This window comes from Budorcas taxicolor, chromosome 6, assembly GCF_023091745.1.
Source record: "Budorcas taxicolor isolate Tak-1 chromosome 6, Takin1.1, whole genome shotgun sequence".
Taxonomy (NCBI): domain Eukaryota; kingdom Metazoa; phylum Chordata; class Mammalia; order Artiodactyla; family Bovidae; genus Budorcas; species Budorcas taxicolor.
Genome location: NC_068915.1, coordinates 88,258,266 through 88,280,956, shown reverse-complemented (window position 1 = coordinate 88,280,956; position 22,691 = coordinate 88,258,266). Strand labels below are relative to the sequence as shown.

General features: G+C 37.0%; 1 protein-coding gene across 2 annotated transcripts in view; it reads left to right on the top strand.

The window, feature by feature from the left end:
• ANKRD17 (ankyrin repeat domain 17) overlaps positions 1-21,768 on the top strand; it is a 167,422-nt gene extending 145,654 nt beyond the window's left edge. For both annotated transcript variants that reach the window (XM_052641727.1, XM_052641728.1), the window contains exons 29-34: positions 1,131-2,767; positions 10,387-10,584; positions 18,630-18,878; positions 19,424-19,602; positions 20,000-20,164; positions 21,000-21,768. In XM_052641727.1, coding sequence (XP_052497687.1) covers positions 1,131-2,767; positions 10,387-10,584; positions 18,630-18,878; positions 19,424-19,602; positions 20,000-20,164; positions 21,000-21,059 — 2,488 coding nt within the window. In that variant the 3' untranslated portion in view covers positions 21,060-21,768. The remainder of the gene's footprint in view (positions 1-1,130; positions 2,768-10,386; positions 10,585-18,629; positions 18,879-19,423; positions 19,603-19,999; positions 20,165-20,999) is intronic.
• The last annotated feature ends 923 nt before the right edge of the window (positions 21,769-22,691 follow it).

The following is a 22,691-nucleotide window of genomic DNA, read 5'->3' as shown; positions in this document are numbered from 1 at the left end:
TGACAAAGATTTGAATAATTTTTCCTTATATAAACATTTAAAAGGCATTCTTAAAACTTATTCTGAGAATTTTTAAGAAGGAATGGATTTCTAACACATTTTAGTAGTTTTCCATCTTTCTCTTAAATTAGCATTTGAGATTTATTATTCTCAGATTGTATACTTAGAGTATGAGCTCAGTAATAGATATAAATCTGAAGTAGATATTTGTTTTGAATTGAATATTTGAGTATTTCTAAGCTGTAATAGCCTTAAAGATGATATTGTAAGAAATCATAAATTTGGTTGTGATAGACTGGTGCCCTTCATAATAATAGAGGGGCTGATAGTTTAATAACTTGCCTCAACAGGAAGAAGGCAATTAATTCACTCTGTTTTATATTTATCCTCCTCTTCTATCTTTTTTATGCCTCTTCTGGCGTAGGTGTGGTCACACTTGCCTTACCCAGAGAAGAGGGAAAGCAGAAACCCTTTATGAGTAATTTCCACCTCGGGGTTTCCATAAGGTTTTCCATTCAGTCACATATATTCCTAAACATTGAAGACTGGATTTTGACGTTATGGCCATTGTTGACATTATCAGGATTCTTCTCTCATTTTGAGACATCTGTCCAAAATAGTTACAATAATCACTCTACTTATAAAGAAACCAGTAGTAAACATGCTGTAAATAGAGCCATTTTACATACCTGAATTTAAAATAAGACTGTTTTCTTACTCAGTGATGTTATTATTCTTGCTTAATTGTACTGTTTTTAATATTGATCAATTGTTTAACTTAATGGTAACAATATGGATTATGTAGGGTTTTAAGTGCAGTGATTTTTCGATCTAGAATGTATTTCACAGTAGGAAAATGATTGCTTAGCCTGAGGAAACAATAGTGAAATTAAATTTTTTGAAAAGAAGTAATTTGTTTCTCTTTTGAAAGATAGAGTGGTGTGTTGGACAGTTTATCGCTTTGCTTGCAAAATACCTCAAAAATAGAAAACTTGCTGCTTCAGCTTTTTATCTGTTTTCTGTATATATGTGCATACATATGCAGTGTACACACAAATGAATTTAGGCCTTATATATCTTAAAAAGGGGAAATTGGACCTAATTTTTTTTTTTTTTTGGTCAACTTGTAGGGGTGGCACTGAATCAACAAGACAGGCAACTCAGTTGATCAATGCTCTGATCAAGGATCCAGACAAAGAAATTGATGAACTCATTCCAAAGAATCGTTTGAAAAGCTCCTCAGCAAATTCCAAAATAGGGTCATCAGCACCTACCACCACTGCTGCTAACAGCTCCTTAATGGGAATTAAAATGACGACTGTAGCTCTGTCATCAACATCTCAAACTGCCACAGCACTTACTGTGCCTGCAATTTCTTCTGCATCTACTCACAAAACCATTAAGAATCCAGTGAATAATGTGAGGCCTGGTTTTCCAGTTTCTCTTCCATTAGCATATCCTCCTCCACAGTTTGCACATGCTTTGCTTGCTGCTCAGACTTTCCAGCAGATCCGTCCACCAAGGTTGCCCATGACCCACTTTGGAGGTACTTTTCCACCAGCTCAATCCACTTGGGGTCCTTTTCCTGTCAGGCCTTTGAGCCCTGCCAGAGCTACTAACTCGCCTAAGCCTCACATGGTGCCTCGCCATAGCAATCAGAATAGCAGCGGTTCTCAGGTGAATTCAGCAGGTTCTTTAACTTCAAGTCCAACAACTACAACCAGTTCATCAGCTTCAACGGTGCCTGGTACATCTACAAATGGCAGTCCGAGTTCACCTTCTGTTAGAAGGCAGCTTTTTGTCACAGTTGTGAAGACATCCAATGCCACCACCACAACAGTCACAACCACAGCAAGCAACAACAGCACTGCACCCACAAATGCCACATATCCTATGCCTACTGCCAAAGAACACTACCCAGTATCATCCCCATCTTCCCCGTCACCACCAGCCCAGCCAGGAGGAGTTTCTAGAAACAGCCCTTTGGATTGTGGAACAGCATCTCCAAATAAAGGGGCATCTTCCTCTGAACCGGAAGCAGGTAGTCCACCAGTAGTAGAAACAACAAACAGTAGACCTCCAAACAGCAGCAGTTCTTCTGGGAGTTCATCAGTTCATTCTACTCAGCAGCAGCCTCCGGGATCTGCTTCTCAGGAGCCAAGACCACCTCTTCAGCAGTCTCAGGTTCCTCCCCCGGAAGTCAGAATGACTGCTCCTCCTTTAGCAACCACAAGTTCTGCTCCAGTGGCGGTGCCTTCTACTGCCCCAGTGACTTACCCTATGCCTCAGACACAAATGGGATGCTCCCAGCCTCCTCCTAAAGTGGAACCACCTGCTATTAGACCACCCCCTCATGGCACAACTGCCCCTCACAAGAATCCAGCTCCAGTGCAGAATTCATCTGTTGCAGTCCTCAGTGTCAATCACATTAAAAGACCTCACAGTGTTCCCTCCTCTGTCCAGCTACCTTCGACCTTAAGTACACAAAGTGCTTGTCAAAATTCAGTACATCCAGCAAATAAGCCTATTGCTCCCAATTTCAGTGCCCCCTTACCATTTGGGCCCTTTAGCACATTGTTTGAAAATAGCCCGACTTCTGCTCATGCCTTCTGGGGAGGATCTGTTGTTTCATCTCAGTCAACACCAGAATCTATGCTATCAGGAAAATCCTCATATTTGCCAAATTCAGATCCCTTACATCAGTCTGATACTTCTAAAGCTCCAGGTTTCAGACCACCATTACAGAGACCCGCTCCAAGTCCCTCAGGTAAGGTTGTATTTTCTGACATTTCTTCACCTGCTCATTTATGCAGATGATGCAAAACTCTGGTTATTTTCTAGTGCTTTTACTCTGACTGGGCCAGATGGACAAACTGTTTTCCTAAATCAAATGCTGTTGAGAGTATTGTGTATTTAGCATGGCATTATTATTTTTTTAAATCTTTTTAGAAACTGCAATGGATTTTACCTTAAATTTACCATAAGTAAATTTCTTCATCAGATACATTTTTCTCTTTCAGAATAAAAAAACAAAGTCTCTTATATTTTAATTTAGTAAGATAATGCCATCAAAAGTTTGCTTTTATTTCAAATAAAAAAATACCATATATTTTTAAAATTTTATTTTACTTCCACTTTACAGCCAACTCTGCCTTCAATCTGCAACCCCCCCACCTCTGATAGCCACAAATCTGATCTTTTTCAATGAGTTTGTTTTAAATTCTACATATAAATGAAAATATAAACTTTGTCTTTCTTTGTCTGACTTGTTTTATGTAGTTTGATGCCCTCATGGCACATCCATTTTATCAGAAATGGCAGAATTTCCTTCTTTTTTAATATATATATGGCTGAATAATATCCCACTGTGTGTGTTTATATGCCCCCCCACACACACACACACACAGTGGAATATTCAGCTATAGTTTTTTTAAAAAGTGTATGTGTGCCGCAACTTCTTTTCCATTCATCCATGAATGGATACTTAGGTTTTTTTCTATGTCTTAGCTACTATAAATAATGCTATTATGAACATGGGAGTGTATGTATATTTTCAAGTTAATATTTTTGTTTCTTCTGAATATATTTCCAGAAGTGGAATTTCAGGATCGTTGTGGTAGTTCCATTTTCAGTTCTTAAGATCCTCCATCGTGTTTTCCATAGTGTCTGTAGGCTGATCGTGTTTCAAGTACTTACTTAATGAGCAGATATAGCTGGTAGCTGCCATATTGCACAGTGCAGATGTTGAACACATCTGTTAACATAAAAAGTTCTATTGGGCAGTGCTGATATTTAAAGAAGATCTAAAGATCTGGTTTTGAGTGGTTGCTTTTTCTTTTTTAACTTTTTACTTTGAAATATTTTTTATGGAAGAGTTCTTCTATAATTACCCCAACTTCCCCTTTTTGTTAAAACTAAGAAATTAATATTGGAATAGTATAATTAACTAGACTAGAGACTTTATTCATACTCCACAGTTTTCCAATAATGTTCTTTTTCTATTTCCATGCTCTACTGATGTCTAAAAATATTATCTACGCCTTTTCAGAAAGGTTGTCAACTTGATGTGTGTTATTGAAGAGATGACATTCTGGGACTAATGGGAACTGATTGTTATGTTTACCTATTAGCACATAAATGTAATGAACGTGATCAGTAAATATTTCTTTGCTGGGAGTTGACTGAAACATTTTTTGTGAATTTTCAAAAGCAGTTTCTCTTGAGTACTAAAACAGTAGAATCAATATAATTTATTATAAAGCTTCATATGCTAATAATACATTGTAATGGTTTTTTAAAAAAATTTTATTGGAGTATATTTGATTTACAGTGTTGTGTTAGTTTCAAGTGTACAACAAAATGAATTGGTTATATACGTACATATGTCCACTCTTTTTAAGATTGTTTCTCCATATAGGCCATTACCGAGGAGTAGGTAGAGTTCCCTGTGTTGTACACTAGGTTCTTATGATTTGTTTTATATGCAGTAGTGTATATATGTCAATCCTAATCTCCCAGTTTGTCCCTTACCCCCTGGTACCCATAAGTTTTATTGTCTACACATGTACAGAGCTACATCTATAACTTCATTTTTGTTTTGTAGATAAGTTTTTTTTATTTATACTCTTTTTTTGGATTCCATTTACAAACTATATCATATATCTGTCTTTCTCTGTCTGACTTCACTCAGTATGACAATTCTAGGTCCATCGATGTTACGACAAATGGCATTATTTCATTCATTTTTATGTCTGAGTAATATTTCATTGTACATACGTACCGCATCTTCTTTATCCATCCTCTGTTGATGCACATTTGATTGCTTACATGTCCTGGCTATTGTAAATAGTGCTGCAGTGAACATTGAAGTGAATGTATCTTTTCAAATTATGGTATATGCCCAGGAGTGGGATTGCTGGATCATACAGTGTGTTAATCGCTCAGTCCTGTCCAACTGTTTGCAACCCCATGGACTGTAGCCTGCCAGGTTCCTCTGTCCATGGCATTTTCCAGGCAAGAATACTAGAGTAGCTTGCCATTTCCTTCTCCAGGAGATCTTCCCGACCTAGGGATCCAACCCAGGTCTCCCACATTGCAGGCAGATTCTTTTACCTCTGAGCCACCAGGGATCATATGGTAGCTCTGTTTTTAGTTTTCTAAGGAACCTCCGTACTGTTCTCCATAGTGGCTATATGAATTTACATTCTTACCAATAGTGTAAGAGGGTACCCTTTTCTCCACACTCCCTCCACCATTTATTGTTTATGGGCTTTTTGATAGTGGCCATTCTGACCAGTATAAGGTGATACCTTGTGTAGTTCTGATTTGCGTTTCTCTAATAATTAGTGATGTTGACCATCTTTTCATATGCTTTTTAGCCATCTGTATGTCTGCTTGAAGAAACGTCTATTTAGATCTTTGGCCCATTTTTTTTTTTTTTTGACAGAGTGTTTCTATTGAGGTGCATGAGCTATTTCCATATTTTGGAGATGAATAAGAAATGCTTTTTTTATTTAATTTTTGTAAAGTTGGAATTTAGTGAAAACACTTCACTTTTCAAAAAATATAAAATCTAGGTAGTATGTTCAGTTCAGTTCAGTTGCTCAGTCGTATCTGACTCTGCGACCCCATGACTGCAGACGCCAGGCCTCCTTGTCCATCACCAACTCCCAGAGTTTAACCAAACTCATGTCCATTGAGTTGGTGATGCCATCCAACCATCTCATCCTCTGTCATCCCCTTTTCCTGCCTTAAACCTTTCCCAGCATCAGGGTCTTTTCAAATGAATCAGCTCTTCACATCAGGTGGCCAAAGTATTGGAGTTTCAGCTTCAACATCAGTCCTTCCAATGAACACCCAGGACTGATCTCCTTTAGGATGGACTGGTTGGAACTCCTTGCAGTCCAAGGGACTCTCAAGAGTCTTCAAACCCACAGTTCAAAAACATCAATTCTTCAGTGCTCAGCTTTCTTCACAGTCCAACTCTCACATCCATACATGACTACTGGATAAACCATAGCCTTGACGAGGCAGATCTTTGTTGACAAAGTAATGTCTCTGCTTTTTAATATGTTATCTAGGTTGGTCATAACTTTCCTTCCAAGGAGTAAACGTCTTTCAATTTCATGGCTGTAGTCACCATCTGCAGTGATTTTGGAGCCCCAAAAGATAGCCACTGTTTCCACTGTTTTCCCATCTATTTGCCATGAAGTGATGGGACCAGATGCCATGATCTTCGTTTTCTGAATGTGGAGCTTTAAGCCAACTTTTTCACTCTCCTCTTTCACTTTCATCAAGAGGCTCTTTAGTTCTTTCTTCTTCACTTTCTCCCATAAGGGAGGTATCATCTGCATATCTGAGGTTATTGATATTTCTCCTGGCAGTCTTGATTCCAGCTTGGGCTTCATCCAGTCCAGCATTTCTCATGATGTACTCTGCATATAAGTTAAATAAGCAGGGTGACAATATACAGCCTTGACAGACTCCTTTTCCTATTTGGAAGCAGTCTGTTGTTCCATGTCCAGTTCTAACTGTTGCTTCCTGACCTGCATACAGATTTCTCAAAAGGCAGGTCAAGTAGTCTGGTATTCCCATCTCTTTCAGAATTCCCCACAGTTTATTGTGATCCACACACTCAAAGGCTTTGGGATAGTCAATAAAGCAGAAATAGATGTTTTTCTGGAACTCTCTTGCTTTTTCGATGAATCCAGCAGATGTTGGCAATTTGACCTCTGGTTCCTCTGCCTTTTCTAAAACCAGCTTGAGTATCTGAAAGTTGATGGTTCACAAATTGCTGAGGCGTGGCTTGGAAAATTTTGAGCGTTACTTTTCTAGCATGTGAGAAGAGTGCAATCGTGCAGTAGTTTGAGCATTCTTTGGCATTGCCTTTCTTTGGGATTGAAATGAAAACTGACCTTTTCTAGCCCTTTGGCCACTGCTGAGTTTTCCAAATTTACTGGCATATTGAGTGCAGCACTTTCATAGCATCATCTTTTAGGATTTGAAATAGCTCGACTGGAATTCCATCACCTCCATTAGCTTTGTTTGTAGTGATGCTTCCTAAGGCCCACTTACTTCACATTCCAGGATACCTGGCTCTACGTGAGTGATCACACCATCGTGATTATCTGGGTCATGAAGATCTTTTTTGTATAGTTCTCCTGTGTTGCCACCTCTTCTTAGTATCTTTTGCTTCTGTTAGGTCCCTACCGTTTCTGTCCTTTATTGAGCCCATCTTTGCATGAAATGTACCCTTGGTATCTCTAATTTTCTTGAAGAGATCTCTAGTCTCTCCCATTCTATTGTTTTCCTCTATTTCCTTGCACTGATCACTGTGCTTTATTATCTCTCCTTGCTGTTCTGTGGAACCCTGCATTCAAATGGGTATATCTTTCCTTTTCTCCTTTGCTTTTCACTTCTTTTCATAGTTATTGTGAGGCCTCGGATAGCCATTTTCTTTTTTGCATTCCTTTTTCTTGGGAATGGTCCTGATCCCTGTCTCCTGTACCTTGTCAGTGAAACTCTGTCTATAGTTCATCAGGCACTCTATCTAGTCCCTTAAATCTGTTTCTCACTTCCCCTGTATAATCCTAAGGGATTTGATTTAGGTCATACCTGAATGGCCTAGTGGTTTTCCCTACTTTCTTCAATTTAAGTCTGAATTTGGCAATAAGGAGTTCATGATCTGAGCCGCAATCAGCTCCTGGTCTTGTTTTTGCTGACTGTATAGAGCTTCTCCATCTTTGGCTGCAAAGAATATAATCAGTCTGATTTCAGTGTTGGCCATCTTGTGATATCCATGTGTAGAATCTTCTCTTGTGTTGTTGGAAGAGGGTGTTTGCTATGACCAGTGCGTTCTCTGGGCAAAACTGTATTAGCCTTTGCCCTGCTTCATCCTGTACTCCAAGGCCAAATTTGCCCGTTACTTCAGGTTTCTCTTGACTTCCTACTTTTGCATTCCAGTCCCCTGTAATGAAAAGGACATCTCTTTTGGGTGTTAGTTCTAGAAGGTCTTGTAGGTCTTCATAGAACCGTTCAACTTCAGCTTCTTCAGCGTTACTGGTTGGGGCATATACTGTAAGGTTTGCCTTGGAAACGAACAGAGATCATTCTGTCGTTTTTGAGATTGCATCCAAGTACTGCATTTTGGATTCATTTGTTAACACTATGATGGCTACTCCCTTTTTTCTAAGGGATTCTTGCCTATAGTCATAGATATAATGGTCATCTGATTTAAATTCACCCATTCCAGTCCATTTTAGTTCGCTGATTTCCTAGAATGTGGACGTTCACTCTTGCCATTACCTGTTAGACCGCTTCCAGATTGCCTTGATTCATGGACCTAACATTCCAGGTTCCTATGCAGTATTGCTCTTTACAGCATTGGATCTTGCTTCTGTCACCAGTTACATCCACAGCTGGGTGTTGTTTTTGCTTTGGCTCCATCTCTTCATTCTTTCTGGAGTTATTTTTCCACTGATCTCCAGCAGCATATTGGACACCTACTGATATGGAGAGTTCATCTTTCAGTGTCCTATCTTTTGCCTTTTCATACTGTTCATGGGGTTTTCAAGGTAGAATACTGAAGTGGTTTGCTGTTCCCTTCTCCAGTGGACTGCATTTTGTCAGAAATATGTTAAGAAAGACTAAAATTTGGAGAAGAAAATGGCAGTCCACTCCAATACTCTTGCTTTTAGGAAATCCCTGAACAGAGGAGCCTGGTAAGCTGCAGTCCATGGGGTCGCAAGAGTCAGACATGACTTAGCGACTAAACCACCTACCACCACAAAGTGAATATATGCCTAAAGATAACATGTAAAAGGATATTTGCCATATACTAGCTGGTTTTGGGGGGGCGGTGGGGGTGGGGAATTAACCGGGAAGTCTTGGGATTTTCCATCAACTTCCATTTTATATTTATTTATAATGACCATTATTTTTACTAATACTGTAAAACAATGAAAATGAAATGAATAAAATTACTAAATGTTAAAAAAAATACTAAAATTAAGATTTAGAGAAAAAGGAAATACTTTCTTTTTGGAAAAGTATAGGAAAAGGACACAGTCATAGGGAGGTGAAGTTTTCAGGGTGTACAGTGATTAGAGCCAAAGTTAGCCATGAAGTTTAACTTGAGAGTCCGTCAGGGGGAAGTATTAGATTCAGGTCAACACAGGCATGTTTGCCTTCACGGCTGTGCCACTGTTTTTACGCCCTAGAAAAGGAAAATTAATTCAGTAATAGCACCCAATATGTAGAACCATCATGCCAGATATATCCTTTATGCCTATACATTGTATTTTCTCTCCTTTTGATGCAGCCATCAAGGTTCACACATTGCTTTTGGCTATTATGTCTCTTTGATCTCCTCCAGTCAAAAACATCTCACCACCTTCTTTTGTTCTTCTCGACACTGAATCCTTTGAAGAATGTCCTACATTTCAGATTTGCCTGTTTTCTCAATCCATGGTTACATTCTGGTTAAACATTTCTAGCAGGAACATCAGATAGGTAATGTTTGAATCTCACACTACATTATATCAGGAGGCACTCAGTGACAGACTGTCCCTCAATTAGCTATAGAAGGCATGGTCACTTTAGTTAAGGTGCTGATCATCAGGTCTCTTTGTTACAAGAGTATATCTACAGTCCTTTTTTTCTGTAGCTTTTTTATTTCGTTTTTTGAGGGTGTTTTTTTTTTAAGTAGCACTCTTAAGTTCACAGCAAAATTAAGAGAAAAGTACAGCAATTTCCCATACCATCTGCCTCCATACAGGCATAGCCTCTGTTATTACCAACATCCCACTCTAGAGTAGTACTTTTGTTACAATTGATGAACGTACATTCACACATCCTTATCAAAGTCTATAGTTTACTTGAGGGTTCACTCTTGTAATGCTGTACATTCTGTGAATTTGAACAAAAGTCTAGTGATGTGTATTCACCATCAATTCTATCATCCAGAGTATTTTCAGTATATTAAATATCCTCTGTGATTTGCCCACTCATCCCTCCTTCCCCTTAACTGTTTTTTTAAATATTTATTTTTAATTGATGATTGAATTCTATAAGTTTTTTAAAGATAAAATTTGATACAACTCCTTGCCCACCAAACCTATGTAAATTCTAGTGTTATATTAAATCTCCATGTATTCTATAATAAATAATAATCTGTCAAAATTAAAATTAAATATAAAATATTTTTCATGGTAATTTCCTTTTTATGGCTATCTTTATAAAATAAAGGGGGAGGTAATGAGTCAGTGGAGGAGAAATTTTTTTAATAATCCAAAACATATTTGCATTTATTAGGCTCCTCTTAGGTTTTTCTAGTTATATATCTTAAGGGTAACTATTGTAAATTATGATTTATCTTCTACGTTGTAGGTATTGTCAATATGGATTCGCCATATGGTTCTGTAACACCTTCCTCTACACACTTGGGAAACTTTGCCTCAAACCTTTCAGGAGGTCAAATGTATGGACCTGGGGCACCCCTTGGAGGAGCACCCACAGCTGCTAACTTTAACAGACAACATTTTTCCCCACTTAGTTTGTTGACTCCATGTTCATCAGCATCAAATGGTGAGTAATATACAGTGATTCTACAGGAAGACTTTGCCTTTATGTTCCCTTAAAAAAAAGTGTTAAAGTTCTTCAAAGTTTGGAATTTTTAAGTTTTTAATCTCTTAATAATTTAAAAACTATGCCTGGAGAAGGGAATGGCAGCCCACTCCAGTATTCTTGCCTGGAGAATCCCGTGGACAGAGGAACCTGGTGGGCTTCAGTCCATGGGGTCACAAGGAATGGAATGGGACTGAAGTGACTTCAGTTTGGTTCAGTTCAGTCACTCAGTTGTGTCTGACTCTTTGCAACCCCATGCATCGCAGCACACCAGGCCTCCCTGTCCATCACCAAGTCCTGGAGTTCACTCAAACTCATGTCCATTGAGTCGGTGATGCCATCCAGCCATCTCATCCTCTGTTGTCCCCTTCTCCTCCTTCCCCCAATCCCTCCCAGCATCAGTCTTTTCCAGTGAGTCAACTCTGCACATCAGGTGGCCAAAGTATTGAAGGAGTTTCAGCTTTAGCATCAGTGCTTCCAATGAACACCCAGGACTGATCTCATTTAGCATGGACTGGTTGGATCTCCTTGCAGTCCAAGGGGCTCTCAAGAGTCTTCTCCAACGCCACAGTTCAAAAGCATCAATTCTTCAGTGCTCAGCTTTCTTCACAGTCCAACTCTCACATCCATACATGACCACTGGAAAAACCATAGCCTTGACTAGACGGACCTTTATTGGCAAAGGTCTCACTTTTTAATATGCTATCTAGGTTGGTCAAAACTTTCCTTCCAAGGAGTAAGCGTCTTTAAATTTCATGGCTGCAGTCACCATCTGCAGTGATTTTGGAGCCCCCAAAAATAAAGTCTGACACTGTTTCCCCATCTATTTCCCATGAAGTGATGGGACCAGATGCCATGATCTTAGTTTTCTGAATGTTGAGCTTTGAGCCAACTTTTTCACTCTCCTCTTTCACTTTCATCAAGAGGCTTTTTAGTTCCTCTTCACTTTCTGCCATAAGGATGTTGTCATCTGCATATCTGAGGTTATTGATATTTCTCCCAGCAGGCTTGATTCCAGCTTGTGCTTCTCCCAGCCCAGCGTTTCTCATGATGTACTCTGCATAGAAGTTAAATAAGCAGGGTGATAATATACAGCCTTGACAGACTCCTTTTCCTATTTGGAAGCAGTCTGTTGTTCCATGTCCAGTTCTAACTGTTGCTTCCTGACCTGCATACAGATTTCTCAAGAGGCAGGTCAGGTGGTCTGGTATTCCCATCTCTCTCAGAATTTTCCACAGTTTATTGTGATCCACACAGTCAAAGGCTTTGGGATAGTCAGTAAAGCAGAAATAGATGTTTTCCTGGAACTCTCTTGCTTTTTCGATGATCCAGTGGATGTTGGCAGTTGGATCTCTGGTTCCTCTGCCTTTTCTAAATCCAGCTTGAACATCTGGAAGTTCATGGTTCACGTATTGCTGAAGCCTGGCTTGGACAATTTTGAGCATTGCTTTACTAGTGTGTGAGATGAGTGCAATTGTGTGGTAGTTTGAGCATTGTTTTTCATTGCCTTTCTTTGGGATTGGAATGAAAACTGACCTTTTCCAGTCCTGTGGCCACTGCTGAGTTTTCCAAATTTGCTGGCATACTAGCATGCAATAAACCATAATTAAAAAGAATATGGAAATCAGTATATATGTACATGTACCTATATGTATGTGTGTATATATATATATGGAAAGATTGAAGACAAAAGGAGAAGAGTGTATATTATACACCAGAAACTAACAAAAAGTTGTAAATCCTATATCTCAATAAATAAATAAATACTATTCCTGGCAATCTGAAATTAGGAGGAATTTAAATAGTCTCCAGGCTTTTAAAGTATTAGAATCAACTTCAGTTCTATCAAAGCTAGAATATTGTATTTTTGAGGTTTATTTCTGAGATCATTTTTTGAGAGTCGACAGTCTTGTGTTGTCACCTGTTGATTTACATTTACTTTTTGATTTGAGAATGTAGCTTCCAAGAAGAAGGATCTGTAGCCTTATAGTATAAGGCTACTTTTTTGTCTACTTTACTTCTCATCTGCTATATAAACAGAGAATTCAACTCACATTAAGAGAATTCTGTAATAAGGGTAGTAGGTTTTTTTGTATTTGTGGTTATTTATTTAGTGAGGATAAAGACATCAAATTGCTTTCACTTTGAGGAAATTTTAATAAGAATCCTTTTTTTTTTTAAGTTTTAACAATTTCTTCTAACAACATTAGATCTCAGTTAATAGAGACTGGTTAACTGAGTGAAAGAATTAAAAAAAATTCATATTTGAGAGATTTGCGTGTCTGCCAGTGAAAGCATGAATATATATAGTGAATTTACACATTGTATAGTTTTTCTTGTGTTTGTCAAATAACAAAACTGTCACATGGAGTATTACATATCCTTGTACAGGTGTCCCTAAGTTAAAATACGTGGTTTAAGAAAGAATAAATAAGTGACTATGACAAAAACATGCCAGAAATAATGTAATAAGTATGCAAATAAAGTACCAAGCTAAAAGGAGAGAAGTTCACAGTGATTCCTATTGAGGATACTTTACCTATCTTTGAAAAAGCTGAAGAAAGTTTCTTAATCATAATTGAGATAAAGTGAATATAGTATAACATAGCTATTTGCCTGGTTTATCTAAACAAACTATTAATAGAACATTGAAAGTAAATATAACTATAAGGAGTAATTGATTATGACATTTTAGTCTTAACTATCTGGCTTATAATTAAAAAGTTATAGCCTCATTTAAAGGTGTATTCAATACAACATAAATTTGTGTACTGGAGGATATTTATTTAGTTAGTTCATTATAAGGAAGATCAGTGGGGCTTCCCAGGTGACACTAGTGGTGAAGAACCCACGTGCCAATGCAAAAGGCATAAGACATGCAGGTTGGATCCCTGAGTCAGGAAGATCCCCCGGAGGAGGTGATGGCATCCCACTCCAGTATTCTTGCCTGGAGAATCCAATGGTCAGAGAAGTCTGGCGGGCTACAATCCATGGGGTCACAAAGAGTCAGACACAACTAAGAACACACACACACACACACACACACACACACACACACACACACACACACACACACACACACACAGTTTTCCTAAAACATCTTTATAGATCTTTTCTGCTTTTGAACCATGAACCACTTAAGGTAAATGTGTTGTATTTCGCTTTTATGGTAAACATTTGCATTTGTTTATATCTCTAGGGTCCTTTAAGATAGCATAAAGAACCCTTGTATATTTCTCCCACGCCCATTCACTACTTGTTAACATGTTGCCACATTCCTCCCTTTCAGTGCTGTGTATCTGTGTGTGTGTGTGAGGAGAGAGAAAGAAAGTGTGTATGTGTAGAGTATGTGTAGGAATTGTAAGGGTTTCTTACTGTATCATTTTACAGTTAGTTGTGGATACTAACTGATTTCCCCTAAATACCCCAGATTATAATATTTTAGAATCACAAGAACTTTCTCTTCCAAAACTACAATGCAGTTATCAACTTCTGCAAATTTTAGTTTGATACATTATTATTATCTAATATATAGTCCATACTCATATTTCACCAGTTGTCCCAATAATGCCTTTATTATCTCCTCTTTTTCAAGATTAAAATCAGTGTCACAGATTGCATTTAATTCCTATGTCTTTTTAGTTTCAAATTACCTGGAACTGTTTCCTTAGATTTTATGAATCTTTCAAAGAAAGCTTTTTTTTTTTAAGGTTACAGATCAGTTGTTTGGTAAAATGGTTCAATTTGATTTTCTGATATTTCTTAATTTTTAAGTTTAAGTTATGTATTTTTGACAGGAACATTCCTATTAGTGTTGCAGCCTTCTCATTGTATTACATTAGAAAATATAAAATGTCAGTTTGTGCTGTTAATTTTGATCACTTGGTTTCATAGGTTTCTACACTTTCAAATGGTCATTTTTCCCTTTGTAAAGTAATCTGTGGGCACTTAACTTTGAAACTGCTTTTATTCCTCATCAGACTCAGGCTGAATGTAAGGAAATAGGGAAGAAGTAGAACTTATCTCTGTAGAAATAATAGTTTTTTTTTTTTTGTAACCATGTTACCATTCACAAATTTAAAACAGAATCAACCTTGATGAAAGGAAAAACACTAAAATTGAATATAAATAGAAACAAGTAAACCTATCTGCATTTTAAATTACTAACATAAACCTACTAAATGAAAAAGAAACAATCTAAAAAGTCTTGAAGACATTAGTATTTTGTAAAGACAAATAGACTACAGACAAAATCTTCACTTCTACATAGGACATTTGTATTTTATGTTATGGATGAGCAATTTTAAACCTATGCGGGTTATATTATAGGGCTGAGCAAATGAATAAATAAGAATACTGAAAATGATGTAATCCAGGGCTCTGATAGTAGGAAGAGAAGAATGTAGAGTAAGGCAAGGAAGAATGCTATGAAATTGTATTGGAATTAAAAGATCAATATGAACTCATGATTTTAAAATGATGTTATGTTTTGGATTGAATCACATAAAGTTGCCATTTTCCCCCCAGAACTATCTACTGAAAAGGGCCTAGAAGCAATGGATCTTCAGTAGCAGTAAGCACATTCAGCATCCAGATCTGTCTGTTAATGTTTTAATCCACTAAAAGAAACTAGAGCTTGTTGGGGAAATAGCTGGTTTGAGAGCTGGGGCAGGAAGAGTATAAGCGAAGTTTGCAAAAAGTCTTGTAGTGTCAGAAAGTAATTAAGTGTTTAGATGGTTGGGCATGTCAGAGGAATGCAGCATATAGCTTGAAGGAGCTCCCACTAGCCAAATTCAGGACAATTTAACCATCAAAATGAATAATGTCAGCTTGCTGGTAAAATAAGAATCCATGGAGTATGTAATGGTTATAAATAAAATTTTACAGTGCAGACAGGGGACTTACAATGTCATTACAGTATAATGACAACTCATAAATGTAAAAGGAATTACAGTTTGAGTCATCATTTTGCAACTATTAGACTGGTTGATTCAGCCAAGATTCTCAGACTTTTCCCTTTATTACTGAACTTTTAACTAGTTTGCATTTCATCACCTACCCAGGTTCGATCCCTGGGTTGAGAAGATCCCCTGGAGAAGGGAATGGCAACCCACTCCAGTATTCTTGCCTGGAGAATTCCATGGACAGAGGAGCCTGGCAGGCTACAGTCCATGGGGTCACAAAGGGTTGGACACAACTGAGGGACTAACAGTACTACTACTAATAATATAAATCTTAATACTTTTTAATGACCATTTAGTTTGTTTTACCTGACTTCTGATTCTTCTTTATGTTATCTGTTCACATAAATGTCATTTCATGGTTTGTTTATTTATGGTAGTCTTTTAAAATTTTCTTTTTCATATTTATCTATATATTTTTCATAAAAATTGCCATTCTGGATGCTGTTGGAAAACTAACCCAAGAAGCATTACTTCTTCTTCACAATGTATTTATCTGATTTTAGGTATTTGAACAGGTTTTATCAACATTTGTCCATGCATTCCACTTCTCTTTTTGCCTTCTCCTCTATAGGATGTCAGGACATGATAGTAGGACTCTGGCAAATTAAACTAGGATGTGGGGGACATGGGTCCCTTACTTCCAAATAAAAAATTAAAAAAAAAAAAAGAAAGCAGAGAACCTTCCTGAGGCTGCAAAACAACAGACTGGTGATACCCAAGATCCTTCTGCATACAGGCTAGGCAGAGATCCCCTGAGCCCTTATCCCACCCCAACTGCTAAGATCTATCCTGTCAGTGCTCAACCAGTCCATGCCTTGAGTACTGATCACTGGTGCTCTGTGAGTTTCAGGCTTTGTCAAATTTAGTCAGTGGGTCACTTTGACAGTTCAATCTTATAAGGCTCTTTTGTATCTAAAAGCAGTAAAAAATAATAATAATGACAGTTTCTTTAAGGAAAAAATTAATTTTACATCACGACTCAGTATGCATATACCTGTGTGTGACTGAAATATATCTATAAAACAATATTTACATCCTTACAGTATATGCTCATGCTGCTGTTTTCTATTCTGTTTTCTTTAACCTTCAAAAAAATTTTTGTTACTCATAACTAACCACAGTCATCTCATGATCTACTGTAGTTCAGTTAACACTGAACTGAGGCGTGATAGTGCAGTGCAGTTTTCCTGCAGGAGCACTTTTTCCATTTGTAAGTCACATTGCTCTTCCAATTTGAATTCAGAACTGAAGTGGATTTACTGAAGCTTAAGTTTTGGGGTATCTCATTTGCAAGGGGCCCTGTCAAGGTCCTGTACTGAGTTTTGTACTTGTATTTTTTTTTTTTCTAAAACAGATTCCCAAGATTGTATTCCAACAAAACCTGTAAAATCTGTTTTTTCTCTATAAGTTAGCATATTTAATAACATGACTCTGAATTAGATTTTTCTTGTTTATTCTAATTAAAGAAATTATGATAATTAGGGATAAGAAGAAAAATTATAATTAGGCTCTTTTCGTAGCAAGGACTGTAGACCTGGGAATCTCAAGGAAAGTGGTGCTTACCTCAAGGCTTATGCAGGGTGGTCTTTGAAACCATCGAAATTTTGAGACAGCTATTCTCTCTCTTGCACTTTAGAGGATCTGCGGTCTCTCACTCATAGTCTGTTTCTTGTCAGTCCTCTACTACTGACTCTCTTTACATATAGGCTTCTTCATAATCTCATCTTGTATGTAGCCCTTAAAGATTCAGATCATAAACCAGTTTTTCTGTTTTCAAATAAATTGTAGCTATGCACTATGCAGGTAACTGTTTGACTTTTTAAGCTTCAAGTTCCTCTACAGTTTAGCCTCTCTTTGATTTTAAATATGCTTTATATTTAGACTTTCATAAGAAAAGTATGGTTGGTTTTGGTTTTCCTTCTTCACTATGGTGGCTTCCCTGGTGACTCAGTTGGTAAACAATCCTCCTGCAGTGCAGGAGATCCAGATTCGATCCCTGGGTGGGGAAGATCCCCTGGAGAAGGAAATGGCAACCCACTCCAGTATTCTTGCCTGGGAAATCCTATGGACAGAGGAGCCTGGTGGAATACAGTCCGTGAGTCACAGAGTCAGACACTACTGAGCATCTGAGCATGTATAAAAAACAGTAAAAGAGCTTGAAATATATCCTAAGTTCTACTCCAAAGAAGGTGGTGGTGGTTGTTTTGGGCTTCCCTTGTGGTTCAACCGGTAAGGAATCTGACTGCAATGCAGGAGACCTGGGTTCGACCCTTGGTTGGGAAGATTCCCCTGGAGAAGGGAAAGGCTACCCACTCCAGTATTCTGGCCTGGAGAAATCCATGAACTGTATGTATAGTCCATGGGGTCACAAAGAGTCGGACACGACTGAGCGACTTTCTTCACTATAGCGTATAAAGAGACTAAGTCACTAATGAATATTCCCAAATTGCGTGTATTAAGAACTAGCCGTGTTTTGATAAGTAAAGCTTAAATTGCCACTTCTAAGAGTGTGTTCTGTGGAATATCCACAAGATACAGTTGGGTTATGAAACATAGCCTTCTGTTGGTATTTTATCAGCATATTAAAGTTCTGTGAAGTCCTGATTTAAAGAAACTTACTTACTTACTTTTTTTAACATACAACCAAGGGACAAATATTCCCAAGGAAAATAGTTTAAAAATTGCCAATACAATCAGTGATTTTCCCCACCTCCATTTTGTTGTCATTGTTGTTTCTTTTTAATTTAAACATTGTCTTCTCATTGCTCTGGTGTTATATTTTACTTATGGTCAAGGGAAAATTAATTTAAATATTAATTAGTGTGCAGGCAGCATTCATATTTCACATTCTAATATCCCGAAACTAAATAGGAAAATTGTGAGCCAAATTAAAAAATGACTGCAAAGTCACAGAACTTTAACCAGATTTTAATATACATAATTTATTATATAAGAATTATACTCATATTTCTAAAATTTTGTTTACAAAATTACAGGGTCTACAGAGACAGTGTATATTATTTCCCAATATCTTTTCTCTAGATTCTCCTGCACAGTCAGTATCCTCTGGAGTTCGTGCACCTTCTCCTGCCCCATCATCAGTACCTTTAGGGTCAGAAAAGCCCAGCAACGTCTCTCAGGATAGAAAAGTTCCAGTCCCTATTGGGACGGAACGTTCTGCACGTATCAGGCAAACTGGAACTTCAGCTCCATCTGTTATTGGGAGTAATTTGTCCACATCAGTAGGACATAGTGGCATCTGGTCCTTTGAAGGGATTGGTGGCAATCAAGGTATGGTATGCAGTTCTGCTTATTGGAAGTTAAGTTTATACATTTAACTAAAATATTAAAATATTTAAATAATTTTAATTTTAAAAGCAGTATTTAATTATCATAGGCATTCTTTTAAGAAAATATGTGTTCATATCCCTTCATTTTGACTAATCAGTTTATTTAAGAGTTTGGAACTTTTTTTGTTCACCTGTGATCTCTCACTGAGTTAATCATTGCTGAGTATAGTTTAATGCAAGCATATTATTTTCTTCATTTCATCATATTAAGGAGATATTACTATTTCCTTTGGGGCTCTTTAGTTTTATCTTAGTTTTTTTTGTTGTTGTTTTGTAACACGAAGTGTTTAGGTTACATTATGAGGCTATTATTTCACTACCTACAAACATGCAAATATTGTGGTAAAGATATACAAGTAGGTCATTATTCTGAAGGAATTCACAATACAATGTAGAAAATACTAGAAATATATAAAGTTTTTTTTTGCTGTTTTCTGATTTTAAATATCTCCAATTATTTTTTTCTGCCTCCTCATCTTCCCTCAGACAAAGTAGACTGGTGTAACCCTGGGATGGGAAATCCTATGATTCACAGGCCAATGTCTGATCCAGGAGTGTTTTCACAACATCAAGCAATGGAGCGAGAGAGTACAGGAATTGTAACTCCTTCTGGTACATTCCATCAGCATGTTCCTGCAGGATACATGGACTTTCCTAAAGTTGGGGTAATGGTGATTTAAAAGCATGTTCATTAGTTCTAAATGATTTTCTGATTATTAGCCTTATTTTACTTCCCATGTATAAGCATTTGTGAAATGGTGCTAGAGCTTTGGCTTGAAATAATAGGTGAAAATCTAGCTAAAACATACTTATAAATCCTGATTTTTGTCTGAGCTGTTTAGAGAAATGTTTTTTGACAAAAGTTTTTATATACTAGGCTTATACTGTCTTCTGTCTAATGCTGGAAGAAATCATATATTGGAAAATAATTTTTAAATCACTTAGATAACTTACATGTTCCAAAATGAGGTGGTTTCAAATACAACTTTAGGGTATTGATTATACTGGGAAAAATAATAACCAGTGACTTGAGTGTGCATAATCTTTGTTTTCTTTTTTAAGGGTATGCCTTTTTCTGTGTATGGGAATGCAATGATTCCTCCAGTAGCACCACTTCCTGATGGTGCTGGAGGACCCATATTTAATGGCCCTCATGCTGCAGACCCCTCTTGGAATTCCCTGATAAAGATGGTTTCAAGCTCCACAGAAAATAATGGCCCTCAAACGGTAAGGCTGATCATTCCATGAACATTTATTTAATGATTATGAGCTGCCAAGGGGCTTCCCTGGTGGCTCAGACAGTAAAGAATCCACCTGCAATGCGGGAGACCTGGGTTTGATCTCTGGGTTGGGAAGATCCCCTGCAGGAGGGCATGGCAACACACTCCAGTATTCTGACCTGGAGAATTCCATGAACAGAACCTGATGAGCTACAGTCCATGGGGTCGCAGAGCGTCAGACACGACTGAGCGACTAAGCATAGCACATAGCTGCCAAGACAAATGTAATAGAGATAAATCATGGTTGTGAGAGAGTTTGGTGAATATGGGCAGTTGGGAAAATTGAGGGAAATTTATTATAGCTGAAATATACCAGAGGGATATGGAAAAGGGTACCAAAGGTAGTGGTTTGGGGCCAAAATTAGGAAAGACATAATATATTCCATTGAGTAGCAGGTGGTAGGTAAAAGATTTTAAGTTGTAAAGTTTTATAATTTTATGTATCAAAATTTACTAGTTGTGTGAAAAGGTCCATCTAGAGGTTATTTATTAAATGTATTATAAATGTCAAAATAGTATGTAACTGTGAAAATGCTTAGAGATGGTTGTATATTTTAACTTATTGTGGTGTATATTTAATACCTGATTTTCATTCCACAATCATCAACCTGTATGTACTCAGATAATGGTTTTTTAAAAATGATTGTTTCCCAGTATGTTGCCAATTGACTAAGAAACTTAGCTGGTTTAGTTCATAAATATTCCTTAGTGTTTAAGAGTTTTATTTTAATCAAGTATATGTTAAATACATATTTAATAAAACGTATGCTTTATATCCATAGGTGTGGACTGGACCCTGGGCACCTCACATGAACAGTGTGCATATGAACCAGCTTGGCTGATGAGGATCAGCTTGTTAGCCTGCAGATTCCTTTCCATTCAGAGGAAATCACAAGTGGCCGAAAAAAAAATTTATGCTCCCAAATCATTCTACTGATGTGCTTGACTGAAGTGTGTAGGCTTTTTGCAGAAGAACTTACTAACTGACCTATTTTCTGTGAACATTTGTGACTGCCCATTCCCCATCATCATCCGTTTTACCTTAGTTAGCCTTTTTCTTATCATTTTTCTTTTTTTCTTTTCCCTCTTCCCCTTGGACATAACTTTCTGTTGAAGCTGTTCTTTGGCTGGTTGGTTTTAGTACTGTAAACTGCTTCTGAGCAAACACGGAAATTTAGCAAAATTATGTAAACTTGATCCTGAAGTTTTAGAATGGCAAATAAATGTACAATTGTTTACATAACAGAAAAGGCTAAGCAGAAAGTAAATTTCAATATGTCAGTATAGAGGCTCTACTTTACGTAGACTTAAATTAATGTGAGATATGTACCTTCATATTCAGAAATCTGGATGTTTCCTTCATACATTAAACTATTAATAAGTATAACTTTTCTGCTTGTGTAATTTAAGTATAAAGTAAAACAATGGGCATTATCAGTGAATGTTTCCCGACGCTGGCTTTTAAAATACCCATGCTGCTCTCCTTTTGAGTTTGTTTGCAGCAAGGCACATATAGAGTAAGAAATTTTAACACTTTTTCATGTCTTTTTATTACCTTGTCACACTTTTAAAAACTAATACACACTTCTCTCTTCACTCTTTTGTTTCTCTCCTCACCCTTGCCACTAATACCAGTAAAATTTTCTTTCTGATCGTGAAATAATTCTATAAAGATTTTTACTCTAATGGCTGCTACAGAGAGATGGAGAATCTGCATCATCACCTGTGGTTTCTTCTAACCATAAAACATTCAGTCTTTCTGAGAATTTAAAAAGCCACCACTGGTTCCCAGTCAGCATATACAAGTTCTTAATATACTGTTTATTATTAAACAATTCAGTGTACTATTTTATATTGGATAATATTGATTCTTAACATTGGCTTTGGAGTCATCAGGAGTCAACATAAAAATTCCAGTTTTCAATAATTTAGTTAAAGTTTTTATTTTCCATATTTTAAAGTCGTCTTAATTTCTACACTTGTTTGTATATTATCAGTGAAAGGGATCAACAGCTAACTTGGGGCAAGTAATAAAATAAATTTGGCGTTTGTCATTAAGACAACTTACGGTAGACATGAATACACAGGTTACAAAATAAAGCCTCCTGTTTAACCTGTTTATGTAAGACACAGGGCCACACTAAACTACTCAGTGGGATTTATCTATTCATTTCATTTGAAAAAATAAACAGTAACATATTCCAAGAAGAATATGTGTCCTACCCTGTCTCATGTGATAACAATAAATTATATGGTTGAAATATAAAAGAAAGTAAGCATAAAAGTGAAATAATGTCTTTAAAAAATAATAGACATAATTCCTCATTGGTGAAACATAAACATTAACTAAAATTCAGATAGATCACCCAGGTTAACAATATTAATATGGTTCCTTGACTGTTCAAGTAAATGAAATGATTTCTTTTACTCTGGGTGCCTAAGTAAAGAGTAAAAAGATTTCTCAAACATATCCA